Source organism: Pipistrellus hanaki (assembly GCF_964339955.1).
Source record: "Pipistrellus hanaki genome assembly, chromosome: 6".
Taxonomy (NCBI): domain Eukaryota; kingdom Metazoa; phylum Chordata; class Mammalia; order Chiroptera; family Vespertilionidae; genus Pipistrellus; species Pipistrellus hanaki.
Genome location: NC_140508.1, coordinates 36,808,312 through 36,821,666, shown reverse-complemented (window position 1 = coordinate 36,821,666; position 13,355 = coordinate 36,808,312). Strand labels below are relative to the sequence as shown.

At 38.5% G+C, this 13,355-nt stretch overlaps 1 protein-coding gene across 1 annotated transcript in view; it reads left to right on the top strand.

Moving 5' to 3' along the window:
* The window catches only part of UQCC1 (ubiquinol-cytochrome c reductase complex assembly factor 1), a 107,286-nt gene that overhangs the window by 56,430 nt on the left and 37,501 nt on the right, over positions 1–13,355 (top strand). The window contains exon 7 of the mRNA XM_084888614.1: positions 572–680. Within this exon, the coding sequence (XP_084744740.1) occupies positions 572–680 (109 nt within the window). The remainder of the gene's footprint in view (positions 1–571; positions 681–13,355) is intronic.

The window sequence follows — 13,355 nt, the reverse complement described above, 5'->3', positions numbered from 1 at the left end:
GTAGATTTTAATGGGCAGGATCAATTGTTTATGGACATATTTTTGTCAGTTTAAACTGAATATTCCATATTTATAGCAGGAATTATCTTTTGGGAAAGTTGTCCTATTGTAACTGCTTAGTAACTAATGGAAGATAATAGAAATAGGTAAAGTATGGTCATGAGAATGAGATGAGGAACTATCTTGGAAGTTAATAACCCTGTTTATATTCTTTGTTTGTTTTGTTAATCCTCACCTGAGGATATTTTCCCATTGATTTTTAGAGAGAGTGGAAGGGTGGAAGAGGAGGAGGAGGAGGGGAGGTGGAGAAGGAGGGAGGGGACTATATTAAACCTCAGTAAATGTTTCTTATTATTATATTAAAATTTTTATTTTATTGTTTAAAGTATTACAAATAGTAGTACATATAATCTCCTTTTTTTCCCCCTTGACTTTCCCCCGGCCTCCATCATTTCTAGTTTTTTTATTCTGTGCTCTGCTGAAATCATTCAGATGAACTGTCCTTCAGAGGAAATGTGTGATGGGAAAAATGGAAACAGCCAGTGACCCTTTATCTCTTCTTCCCACACAGGATGTGTCTAGTCCGAATGAAGCAGGAAGGCCGGACTGGGAAATACATGTGTCGTATCATAGTTCATTTTATGTGGGAAGATGTTGAGCAGCGTGGCAGAGTCATGGGGGTAAGTGAGTACTTTAGATTCTGGTCCTGAAAAACTCCAATGAGGGATTGAGTTAAGTTTTATCTATTTTATTTTTCAATTACAGGTTTACATTCAATATTATTTTGTATTAATTTCCAGTGTACAACATAGTGGTAGACGATCATACACTTTTCAAAGTGGTCTCCCTGATATTTCAAGTACCCACCTGGCATTATACAAAGTTATTACAATATTATTGACTATTTTTTCTATGCTATACTTTACATCCCCATGATTATTTTGTTACTACCAATTTGTACTTCTTAATTCCATCACCATTTTCATCCATTCCCTCAGCCCCCTTCCCCTCTGGCAACCATCAGTCTGTTCTCTGTATCTATAAGTCTGTTTCTATTTTGTTTATTTTGTTATTTAGATTCCACACATAAACGGAATCATATGCTATTTGCCTTTTTCTGTCTGACTTATTTCAATTAACGCAATCCCTCTAGGTCTATCCATTTAATCACAAATGGTAAAGTTTCATTCTTTCTTTATATCTCTGCCTAATATCCCTTTGCATATGTTTATCACACCTTTTTTTTTTTTTAATCTACAATATTTGTCTATTTTGGGGCACTTTAGTTGCTTCCATATTTTGGCTATTGTAAATAATGCTGCAATGAACATAGGGATGCATATATTCTCTTGAATTAGTGTTTTGGGTTTCTTCAGATATATATCCAGAAGTGGATTCACTGGGTCATAAATCAGTTCCATTTTTAATTTTTTGAGGAGCCTCCATACTGTTTTCCATAGTGGCTGCACCAATCTGCATTCCCACCAACAGTGCATGAGGTTTCACTTTTCTCCATATCCTCACCAATAGTTGTTGCTTGTTGATTTATTGATGATAGCCATTTTGACAGGTGTGAGGTACTATCTCATTATGATTTTAATGTATATGGGTTAATATAATATGGTTTCTTTCATTACAGAGAAGAGCTCTCCCTATAGATTGAGAAGTAAACTAAGTTTAAAAAGTCATACATGTTCATAAAATAACATGTTTAGTGACATTGAACATCTTTTCATATATCTGTTAGCCATCTGTTATGTCCTCTTTGGAGAAGTGTCTATTTGGGTCCTCTGCCTGTTTTTTTAATTGGATTATTTGTGGATTTTTTTGGTGGTGTTATATGAGTTTCTAAATTTTGGATATTAACCCCTTATTGGATGTATCATTGCTGAATATCTTCTCCTATTCAGGGGTTATCTTTTATTTTGGTGGATGGTTTCCTTTGCTGTGCAAAAAAATTTTTCATTTGATATAATTCCATTTGTTTATTTTTCTTTCATTTCTCCTGTCCAAGGAGATATGTTAGCAAAAATATTGGTAAGAGAAATATCAGAGATTTTACTGCCTAAGTTTTCTTCTAAGAGTTTTGTGGTTTCGAGTCTTATAGTTAATTCTTTAACCCATTTTGTGTTTATAGAATGGCTTGTAGATTTCTGTGAAATGCTGAATAATGCCAAGTAGTAATTCAGCTAGAGTCACTCTGCTTCAATGGAGACAGACATGCCATACATACTTTACATGTTTGCACACATCATCATGTTTTGTCAGTGAGGACATCCTCTGTGTGGAGTTAAACCCAAATCATGGTGATAGGAGAGATGGATTTGGTGAATGGAGGAAATCAAGTAATAATCCAGTTTAAGCATGTTACACTTTTGACACTGGTTCAGTGTTTGAACCAGCCCTCCTCTGATTAAGTTTGGATGAAAAGACCCTGGCAATGGACCTGCACTGTGCTCAGGAATGGAAAAATAGGCAGCTTGATCACCAACAAGCTAGAATACTTTGGCAAGGTACTACTGAAAATGTACATTAGTACACTTAATAATTAAGCTGGAAAAGGAGAATATATGACATATACACTGAGTGGCCAGATTATTATGATCTCTGAATGCATAATCTGGCCACTCAGTATATATGTGTGCATGCATGCGTGCGTGCGTGTGTGCATGTGTGTGTGCGTGCGTGCGTGTGTGTGTGTGTGTGTGTGTGTGTGTGTTCATGCATGAATTCACGCATGGGTGGGGTCTGGCCAGCCTGGCCAGGGGGAGGGGACATGGTTGGCCAGCCTGCCTGCTGGTTGAACTCCTGGTCGAGTGGACAATTTGCATATTAGCCTTTTATTATTGCATATTGGCCAGATTATTATGCGTTCAGAGATCATAATAATCTGGCCACTCAGTGTGTGTATGTATAATAGAATGATGACAACAGAAAAATGAAACAAAAAATTAGAATATAGTTGGTTAAATAAATAATATTCTTTTTGTGTATTTTGTGAATTTTATGTGTCTAGACCATGTTATAATAGATGTAGTTCCTTGTTTTATTTCCTCATTTTGTTAACTCCCAGGTTGGGGGTGTCTAAAGCAAAATCATCAGACAGGGTGACAAAATGGATTAATTTGGTTTTGTTCATTATAGAGCAAAGTTCTCCCTGTTGATAAAGTTTATAGATGTATTATAAAAGTTATATATAGAATAAAAATCAAACAGTAAAAAACATTTAATGTAAAAAACAAGTGTCTTTTCTCTAGTCCAACTTTCCAGAAGTCATCATTGTTAAAAATTGATGTGTTGCCCTGGCTAGTATGGCTCTGTTGGTTGAATATTATCTCGTGCACCAAGGGGTCCTGGTTTGATTCCCAGTCAGGGCACATGCCCAGATTGCAGGTTTGGTCCATGGTCAGGGTGCCTATGGGAGGCAACCGATTGATGTTTCTCTCACATCAAAAAAGACTTTTTCCTATCTTTCTTTTTCACTCAATAATATGTTTTGGAGATTTCTCTCTCTCTCTCTCTCTCTCTCTCTCTCTCTCTCTCTCTCTCTCTCTCTCTCTCTCTCTCTCTCTCTCTCTCTCCCCCAATTTGCCCTCTCCTCACTGTTCTCCTTTTCTCTTTCTCTAAAATCACATATTTAAAAAAAGAATTCATGTGAATCTTTCTAGTTTTTTATTCTTTTAACATAACACAAATGGCTTATACTATATACACTGTTTGCATCTTGGCCTTTTTATGTAATATATATTAGATATGGTATATCTTTATAATTGTTTTCAAAATTCAAAATGTTTTAACTAAGACTAAAATCCCTTTAATCATCAATCTCAATCCTGGTCAGTTACCTCTTTTCAAAAAGTAATCACTGTTTCTACTTTGGTATTTATCTTTTAAGGCTTTTTCCTGCCCTAGCTGGTTTGGCTCAGTGGATAGTGTCAGACTGGACTGAAAGGTCCCAGGTTCGATTCCGGTCAAGGGTACATGCCTGGGTTGCGGGTTCGATCCCCAGTTGGGGGCATGCAGGAGGCAGCCGATCAGTGATTCTCTCTCATCGTTGATGTTTCTCTCTCTCTCTCTCTCTCTCTCTCTCTCTCTCTCTCTCTCTCTCTCTCTCTCCCCATTTCCCTTCCTCTCTGAAATCAATAAAAATATGTTTTTTTTTAAAAAGACTTTTTCCTATCTTATATATAAAAAATTCATAGTATTGGTTTTGTGGGTGTATATTTTATTATGTATGACATCATCCTCTGTATATTTATATGCAACTTTCTTTTTCACTCAATAATATGTTTTGGAGATTTTTCCATGCTGCCTGGGTGTTAGGTCGGCCATATTTACCCATATTTTACTCTTATGTATTATAATTATTTTCACATACTCCTATGTTATTGCCTAATGGTTTCCTGTGCTTACTATATATGAAAAATTGTAGTCTCTGAGATTTACTTATGGAAATGATGGCTGCCTACTGAGAGTCTGGATTGAGAGTATTTTCAAATTCTCATATCTAGAAGATCTGCATGTACAGGAAGCACAATGGATTATTTCGCCTCTTGGCTAAGATCAAGTGTAGAAAGCACGGTGGACATGGGTTTATTTACCTTTAGAATATTTTATTGATGTTTATATGCCTTTCTCTGGGATGACAGACCATTGGCATGTCTGTTCATTCTAAGATGAGAATATTTATCAAGAGTTTTAGCTGTTATCATCATCATCATCATCATCATTAGTTTTGGAGCCAGTATTAAATTGTAATTGTGCTGTTTGGTTCCTTTTTCATTTTTCTCCCTGTCATGCCTTCCTGCTGTCTTAGCTGCCCAGTGTAGGATCAGCAGCACCTTTTAGGTATTCATACAGATGAGTGTTCCACGTATTCTTACGTACTTACGCCCCATCTCTGTGGCAGCACACAGTGGACACAGGGGAATGTTAGTCTCAAAGCATCCCACTAATAATGACCAGTAATACCCTAAAGCGTAGGCTGACCGCCATGCCAGTTATACAGTAGCTCTTCTATCAGCCTGTTTTTCTTTTCTTTTTCTTTTTTTAAATGTATTTTATTGATTTTTTTTTTTTTTTTTTACACATAGAGGAAGGATAGAGAGCTAGAAACATCAATGAGAGAGAAACATCGGCCAACTGCCTCCTGCATTCCCCGCACTGGGGATGTGCCCGCAACCAATGTGCATGCCCTTAACTGGAATTGAACCCTGGATTTTTTAGTCCGCAGACCAACGCTCTATCCACTGAGCCAAACCGGTTTTGGCTAGCCTGTTTTTCTTATCACTGTTGATTAACTCTGCTGGAAGTTGGACCACTAGAGCACTGTGGGCCACACTTTGTCCCTATCCTAAGTAGCTTAATGAGCCATAGATTATTGATTCTGGACCTTAGGAATCTTTTAATTGCCCCCTCTCCATGAATTTTCTTTCAGACCTCCATATATATCTACATCTCGGTATTCAACATTTTGAATCGTCTCCTATATTTCTGTATAATGTCCCTTCTGTTTAACTGTATGTTTTATAATGGCAAGAGACTTGTCTTACCCTCAATTTTTTTACTTAGACAGTTAAGATTGGATGAATAAACTTCAGCCTCTGCAATTCTGTTTTAAAATCCACTTATTTACCAGAGAAATCATATTTGCCTTAATTTCTGGTCCAGGTGTACATCCATATAGTCCTATAGGAAGTAGTCTTTCCTTCTTTTTTTCCCTTTCATTTTATTCAGCCATTTTTACTATCTGAATTGTTCTAGATATAATGCTGCCTATGGAGAGTGTGTTAGATCAGTGTTTCTCAAATTTAACATACTACAGTTCACCTGGGGATCTTGTTAGAATGCAAATTCGGATTCAGCAGGTTTGAGGTAGGGCCAGAGAGTGTACATTTCTAAAAAAAAACTTGGTGCTGCCAGTGCCAGTGTAGGGCAGGGTAGAGAGGGGCCAAGCACACTTTGAATAATATGGTTTTAGATGATACATTATGCTCCCCAAGTACAGACTCTTAAATTCGCCTTCATGAAGGGAAATGCCATGCACCAGTTTGGTTACAAAGACTATAAGTAAAAGGTGGTGATTTAAAAATAAGAGAGTTTGGAAGAATTGTGGAATTACTGTTATTGTTTTTCTACTATAATTGACTTGATCCTCCTTTTCAATTTCATGGTATAAACAGACGCCCTTTATACAGGCAAGGAAATAATATTAATCATTTCTAAGCAGGGAATGATTGTGTGTGTGTGTGTATGTAGAGGAGATTTCAGTCTTCTGTGTGTGTACAACCTAAAGAAATGGGAAAGTTAGGGATATGTAGCTGGAGAAAAGTAGCAGGCAATAGGGAATGAGTCTAGTCTGGTTCGGATCCTGACTGGCAAGTCTTTCCTCCTCCGTGCTTCAGTTTTTCATTTAAAAAAGAGAAAGAAAAATCATGGTGGTGGGCTACATTATTTTCAAATTTCTTGTCAGCTTTGAAACCTATGATTTGAAGATAGTAATTTGCAGATCTGTGCTATTTGGCATCCCAGGTATGCATTTTTAAGAAAACTCATTTAAGTAGAATTTATTTATTTTTATTTATTTATTTATTTATTATTAAGTAGAATTTATAACAGTGATCAATGCAGTAGTGATTTTTCGTGTGCCATGGAATTCTTAGAGGCCATTACTTTACGTTAGTGGATTGATGTGGGGAAGATCGAGAACCAACAGAGTCACTGGCAAATTAATGACTAATCAGAAATTTTAATGAAAAACTCCTTTGAAATTATAATTCCAGCCTTTCTTTGGTGGGAAAATTATAATTGATAAACTTTTTATTTTTACCAGCTTTTTAGGAGCCCAATATTGTGAAAAATGAGGCAGACTCATATATCTTCATTGAAGCTGGTATAAAAAGTGAGTGTTAAATTTGAGGTTACAAAAATCACATCAGTAATTTAGAGTGTTCTTTAAAAAAAAAACACATTATTTAGGATTTAAACATATAAATTAGCTGTGGAAATAAAGTTCATTATATCACCTCATCTGGTCTTGTTTTATTTCATTAACTGGTTCTTAAAAACCTTTGTGAGCTGAGTCGCAGCTGAAGAGGTTGGAGACCATTTTTCCTTGGGTCCTTGCCTCACTCCTGAGTGTTGGTAAGAGTAGAGAACTAAGACTTGACACAGCTGTAAAAACAGACAGCGCCTTTGGCCTCAGCTCTTTCTCCTGGTGCAGGCAGATTTCAAATGTAAATTTCACTTTCTGCCTCTCCTACTAATGAAGTAAGTTTCTTTTGCTGGGTTTGCAGCCAGGTGTGTCCAGTCTTGTGGCTAACAGGGCGCTTTACTTAATTTTTCCATTTGTGACATTTCAACCAAACTTAAAAAACAAACATAAAAATTAGCTCAAGGCAGTGGCTCAAAGTGTTAATGGTAACCTTAGGCTGACTAAATGACTTCCTCTCAGTTCTGTCCTGCCAGACATCTCCACCTTGTGGCTTACAATGAGCAGGTTTAAAAGCTTTCCAAGTCCTGGAGACTAACTAGGGGGGAAAGGGTGGAGTGGTCTGTAGTTAAGAAAGTGCAAATTTATCCTTATCAGTGTCCCCGGCATGCCAGTTGTCTCAGCAGGACTCCAGGTGCTATTTTGCTAGCACCATTCCAGAATAATGATGAACCTCCTGTCATTTCACAGTCTCCTGCTCTCTCTGTGGCAGAGCTGCTTGAATGGATGGTGCAGAGGTCCTAGGAAGAGGTGGAGGAATTTTGGGTTGAACTGGACTCCTTTGTAAAATTCGATTTTGCTTTTCAGTACCAGCATTTTGCTTTGCAAGGTTCTCTGTGATCGTACTCCAGGCTACTTTTCCAAACTCGTTTCCCTTAGCTCTCCTGGAACCTTAAATATGTAAAACCTTCTAGCACATGTGCCTGGCACATAGTAAGCTTCAGTGAACATCCAATCCCATCCTTGTTTCACATACGCTTCGCTCCAGCCAAGCTGAATGCCTTGCTTTTCCTATCTTGTTTCTTCCTTCATGTGGTACATAAACCTACAGTACCCTAACACTCCTCCACGTCCTTCCACCCCAAACTGGAAGCCAGTCCCAGATTCCCGTAGCTGAAAGTATCATGATGATTTATATGCACCCTTCTCTGGTTCTTACTGTTTCTGTTTGTACCGTTGTCATTCACATATGTTGACTGCCCTCCGGGTGAATTGGGGACAGGGAGACAGGCGCACACACATCCCTCTTTGTATTTTCTAAAGTGCCTATCGTTGTCCTTTGGCTGAATGCATGCCCAGTAAGTATCTCATGAAAAAGACAGTTTTGGAAGCCTATGATAAGAATTGGAAAAGGTGGAGAGGGAGGTATCCTTTTTGTTGTTATTACTGTTGTTTTTCCTCACCCAAGGATATTTTTTTCCATTAGAAAAATTGGAAGGGAGGGAGCGGGAGTGAGAGACACACATGGGGATTGAATCTGCAGCCCAGGAATTGAACCTGAGACCCTTCCATGCACAGGCCGATGCTCTATCCACTGAACATCGGAGGACATTTATTTACTCTGTTGGTCTTAAATATTGGAGGAAAAAGAAATGAGATATTGTTTCCTCTACCCTCATTTTCTCTGTTTCTTTTTCCAAGCTTTCCTATGGAATTACTTGATTTAAAAAAAAACACAATTTATATATAAAGTATTTAATCTCCTAAACTAACAAAGGCTTTAAATCTATAAAGCGTGGTAAAAATAAGAATTACAAGTACTTTAGTTGTTTTGGAAATTTCCTTCCAGGCTTCTGTAATTCTACTTACATCTCCCTCCTCCCACAGAAGTCTTCAATCAGACTTCTCTGTTTTACCATGAGGTAAAACTTGTGCTAGACTTTGAATCTCTAGGTCAGAATTAAAACTCCCTACCAAAGGTATTGTTTTAAAAGAACCACTTTATGATTTAACTCCTATGCAACATGGTTTTTGTGGTCACTAGTATGAATGGTAGAGTGTCAATACATAGCAATCCCTTGGGCTTGAGATCTTTAAATAAGAATGTGTTTGTTCTCATATAGTAATCCTTTTAAAAGTGTTAAAGATGAAGGATAAGCTGTGGAATGAGTACTTGTTTATTAGAGGAGAGAAGTCTAAATTCTTTGAAGGCAGAGCAATTCCATTTGGGAGTTGCCTACTGGATTTAAACAGTGTCCAACTGTAGATGTTCCTCTATAGATCCATTCCTTTCCCTGTACAAGTTTCATACCCTCAGGCTTTAAGATGTAGCAACAGTATGCAGAGTATGTGCTTTAGATGAGTGGTCGCCAACCGGTAGTCCGTGAGGTCCAAAAGGTTGGCAACCACTGCTTTAGATGGTATTCCAACTGATTGGATGCTTGGCTGCTTATTACCGCAGTGCCATTCTAATAATGGCTTCTGAGCGCCATACTGGATTCACTATTTCAGGAAATGTCCCTGAAAGAGAATTTATAAACCTTTTTGTATTTGAAATTAAATAAAGCATGAATCTCCTATCTATGCACATGATAATTTGTCTCTTTCATGGTCATATTTACCTTCAATTACAGATTGTGAGTTTCGTGAAGTCATTCATACTTGCCTGTCTTTGTATTCCTACCATAACAAAAATGAGCTTTGTACATAGTAGGATTCAGTAAATGCTTCTTGACTAAAGGAGTCAAGTGAGTGAATTTGATTCCCCCTTTTTATCCTCAGCTTACCTCATGGAATTTCTGTAGGAGAAAGACAGAGACCTAATTCCATTTTTCAAGGCCCTGGTTGCCTCAGTGCACTGCCTTTCTATAATATTTCTGCTTAAGTACTCTTCATGCATTTACTGCAATGATGAGGTGTTTACCTCTTGCCAACACATCTCTTGCCTCCAGTCTATCTGGGGGTCCTGTTTCACTTGATTATCTTTTGTACTGTAGTTACAATATGTCTTAGAGCTAGTTGCATTGGACACAGCTAAATCCAGTTTCCATACCCCCTTCCAGGGGTCACTAATGCCTCTCCTAAATAAGTCTCACTCAGCAGAAAGGGAAAATAGCTCCATGAACCTGTTTTCCTTAGTGTCCTGTCTCACTTCCGATGTCTTCACCATCAATCCAGTCCCCCAAGCTAGAATTCTTAAAGTCATCCTCATCTCCTGCCTCGTCCTCTGCATCTAGTTGACCTGTCAGATTTTCCCCAAGATATCTCTGGGTCTCATTCTCTCCTCTGTTCCATTGCTTCATGTCAATCATCATCTCTCTTGCTGCACATGGCCTCTTGACTAATTCTTGGACTTTCCCAACTTTATTGAATCCATATAATTGCCACAGGTTTGGGTATGTCCCTCTTCTGTCTAGAAATCTCTGAGGGCTCTCACCACGTACAGGATAAAATTCTAACTGCCTAGCAGTGGCATTCAGAAGAACCCTTCATAGTTATGTAGGAGAATGTGCTTGTTCTTAGAAGATACATACTGAAGTATTCATAGGTGGAATGTTTTGTTGTCTGCAAGTATCTTCAAATTATTTAGTAAAAGAAAAAAGTGTATGTGTATGTATATATAAAGTTGATCATTGAACAGTGCCCATGTTAGGGGCACTGACCACTCCTCTTCCCCCTCATCCCCCGAAAATGTGCAATCAGAAATCCACATATAACTTTTTTTAAAAATCTCTTTATTAAGGTATTACATATGTGTCCTTATTCCCCCATTACCCCTACCCCCCCATTTATGCCCCCACCCCCCTATTCCACATATAACTTTTGACTTCCCCAAAATTTACTGCTGACTGGAAGACTTACCGATAATGTAAACAGTTGATTTGCACATATTTTGTATGCTATATGTATTGTATACTGTATTTTTATAATAGAGTAACTAAGAGAAAAGAAAATGTTATTAAGAAAGTCATAAGAAAGGGAAAATACAGTTACAGTATTTATTGAAAAATATGCATATGAATGGACTCCCAAAGTTCAAATCCACATGTTTAAGGGTCAGCTGTAGATAGATATAAAGCAAATGTCACAAAATATTAATTGTGAATCTAAAGATTATACAAGTTCTTGCCGAAACCGGTTTGGCTCAGTGCATAGAGTGGCCTGCAGACTGAAAAGTCCCAAGTTCAATTCCTGTCAAGGGCACGTATCTTGGTTGCGGGCACATCCCCAGTAGGAGACAACTGATCAATATTTCTCATCTCTGTTTCCAACTCTCTATCCCTCTCTCTTCCTCTCTGTAAAAAATCAATAAAATGTATTTTAAATAAAAAGATCATACAAGTTCTTGTTATATTACTCTTACATATTTGTTTTTGTTTTTTTAATTGTTTGAAATTCTTAAAAGTGAAAGTTGGGGTTGGGGTGGAATCTTCACATTTTGGCCACAGCCTGCCTTTCTATTCTAATTTCCAACAAACTTCACCCACAAATTTTCATGTGGGAGTACCTGCGCACATACTCAAATACATGTTCCACTCATGCCAGATTTTCACTGGTGTCACAGTATGCCATGCTCTTTTATGATTCTGGGCTTTGTTTATGCTGTTCTCTCTGTCTAAAGTGGACTTAACCCCTATCTCCTCTGCTCATGACACTATAAGACCCAGCTGGATAGTACCTCCTCCAAGAAGCATTCCCCAGCACTCTCAGTGATGTCAGTACATTATATTTGGCCTCTTCCTTCTCTGTATTTTTGCAGTATTTTTCACAGACTTTGAGATAAGACATACTGTAATTATGGGTTTGTGTAGGTCATGACCATTATATGGGATAAGATCATATCATCTTAGGATCCTTGGTGCCTTAAACAGAGTGCCTAACGTAGCCACCCACCTGTTGGGTGAACATAAGTACTTGTTTTTGTTCTTAGTGTGTGGCCAGTCATGTCTCCCAAATACTGACTTAATGACTGATCTTCTTATATCAAGATTCAATTTCGCTGACACCTCTCTACCACCACCCCAACCCCTGCCAAAAAAAAACGATTCATTTTTCTCTCCTTGTCCTGCCTCCTGGGTTCCCTGGCTCTCTGGTCATTTGTACTTTAATCTACTTTATAGAATAGATGAACCTTAAAATGATAGACTGGGTGTCTCAGAGATGCTTTCATTAAATAGTTCTCATTCTGAAGGGACTCAGTTGTATGCCTATTCCCGGTCCAGGATCCACTTTGCTGGACCATGATCACTTTCCCTAGTCACCCTCATGGCAGTTTCTTTCTCTGTGGTATTACCAAGGACTTCCAAAGACCAAGAGGACAGCTTTTCTTTTCTTTTCTTTTTTTTAAAGCAAGTTGCTATTCCCCCCCCCCCCCCCCCCAGAGAATTAACTAGGTCGGTCGGTCTCTCTCTCTCTGTCTGTCTCTGTCTCTGTCTCTCTGTCTCTCTCTGTGTGTGTGTGTGTGTGTGTGTGTGTGTCTCTCTTTCTTTCCCTCCCTCCCTCCCTTCAGAGAGGAAGGGAGAAGGAGAGATAGAAACACTGATGAGAGAGAATCATTGATCAGCTGTCTTCTGCATGCCCCCTACTAGGGATCGAACCTGCAACCCGGGCATGTGCCTTTGACTGGAATCAAACCCGGGATCCTTTAGTCTGTAGGCCAACTCTCTGTCTATTGAGCCAAGCCAGCTAGGGCAGACAGCTTTTCTTGAGTCTAGAAGCATTCCATTTTTTCAGTGCAGCCCCAAACCTGAGGCCCCTTTTATTCAGAATTTCTAATCCAATACGGCAGAGGTTTCCTACTCAACAGAACTAATAGAGATTAAAAGGGGTGAAAGACAGTTGAGAATGCTAACAATGTTCTGAATTTGTTTCTTTTTCCAACATTTAGAGTCTGCATGTCTCCACATCCTCTGAATTTGCTTTAGTTGATTTTACAATTATTTTTCAGAGATTCCTTGCTTATGTTTTTTTAAGAGTAGAGGAACACCGAGGCTGAACACCGTGCTTGGAGAGGCTGGGCTGGGAGACTAACAAAGGCGGTATTATGCTGTGCACGGCAAAGCCAATAAATGAATTCAGGAGACACCTAGATGTGTTTCTAGAGGAGGGCATGCGGGGGAAGGGGTCTGGTGAAAGGCAGAAAGGTGGGATTAAGATAAATTAAAATAGGGCCAGCATGTTGGATAAGGGGACAGCCTCTTCCTATTCCCACATTCCTTTTCCTTAAGATTTTTCATTCTGCTTAGTTCAGAAGTTAAAACTAGTCTTTACCATGTACTCCTCCAAGTCATGCTCCCATCCTCCATTCTCTACCTAGGCAGATGAAGACTATTTCAGCCTGATACAGCAGTGTTTATTATTTGCTCCATCTATAATATTAGATGTGCCTTAGGATCTTAGACTATTAAAACTGGAAAGAAACCCT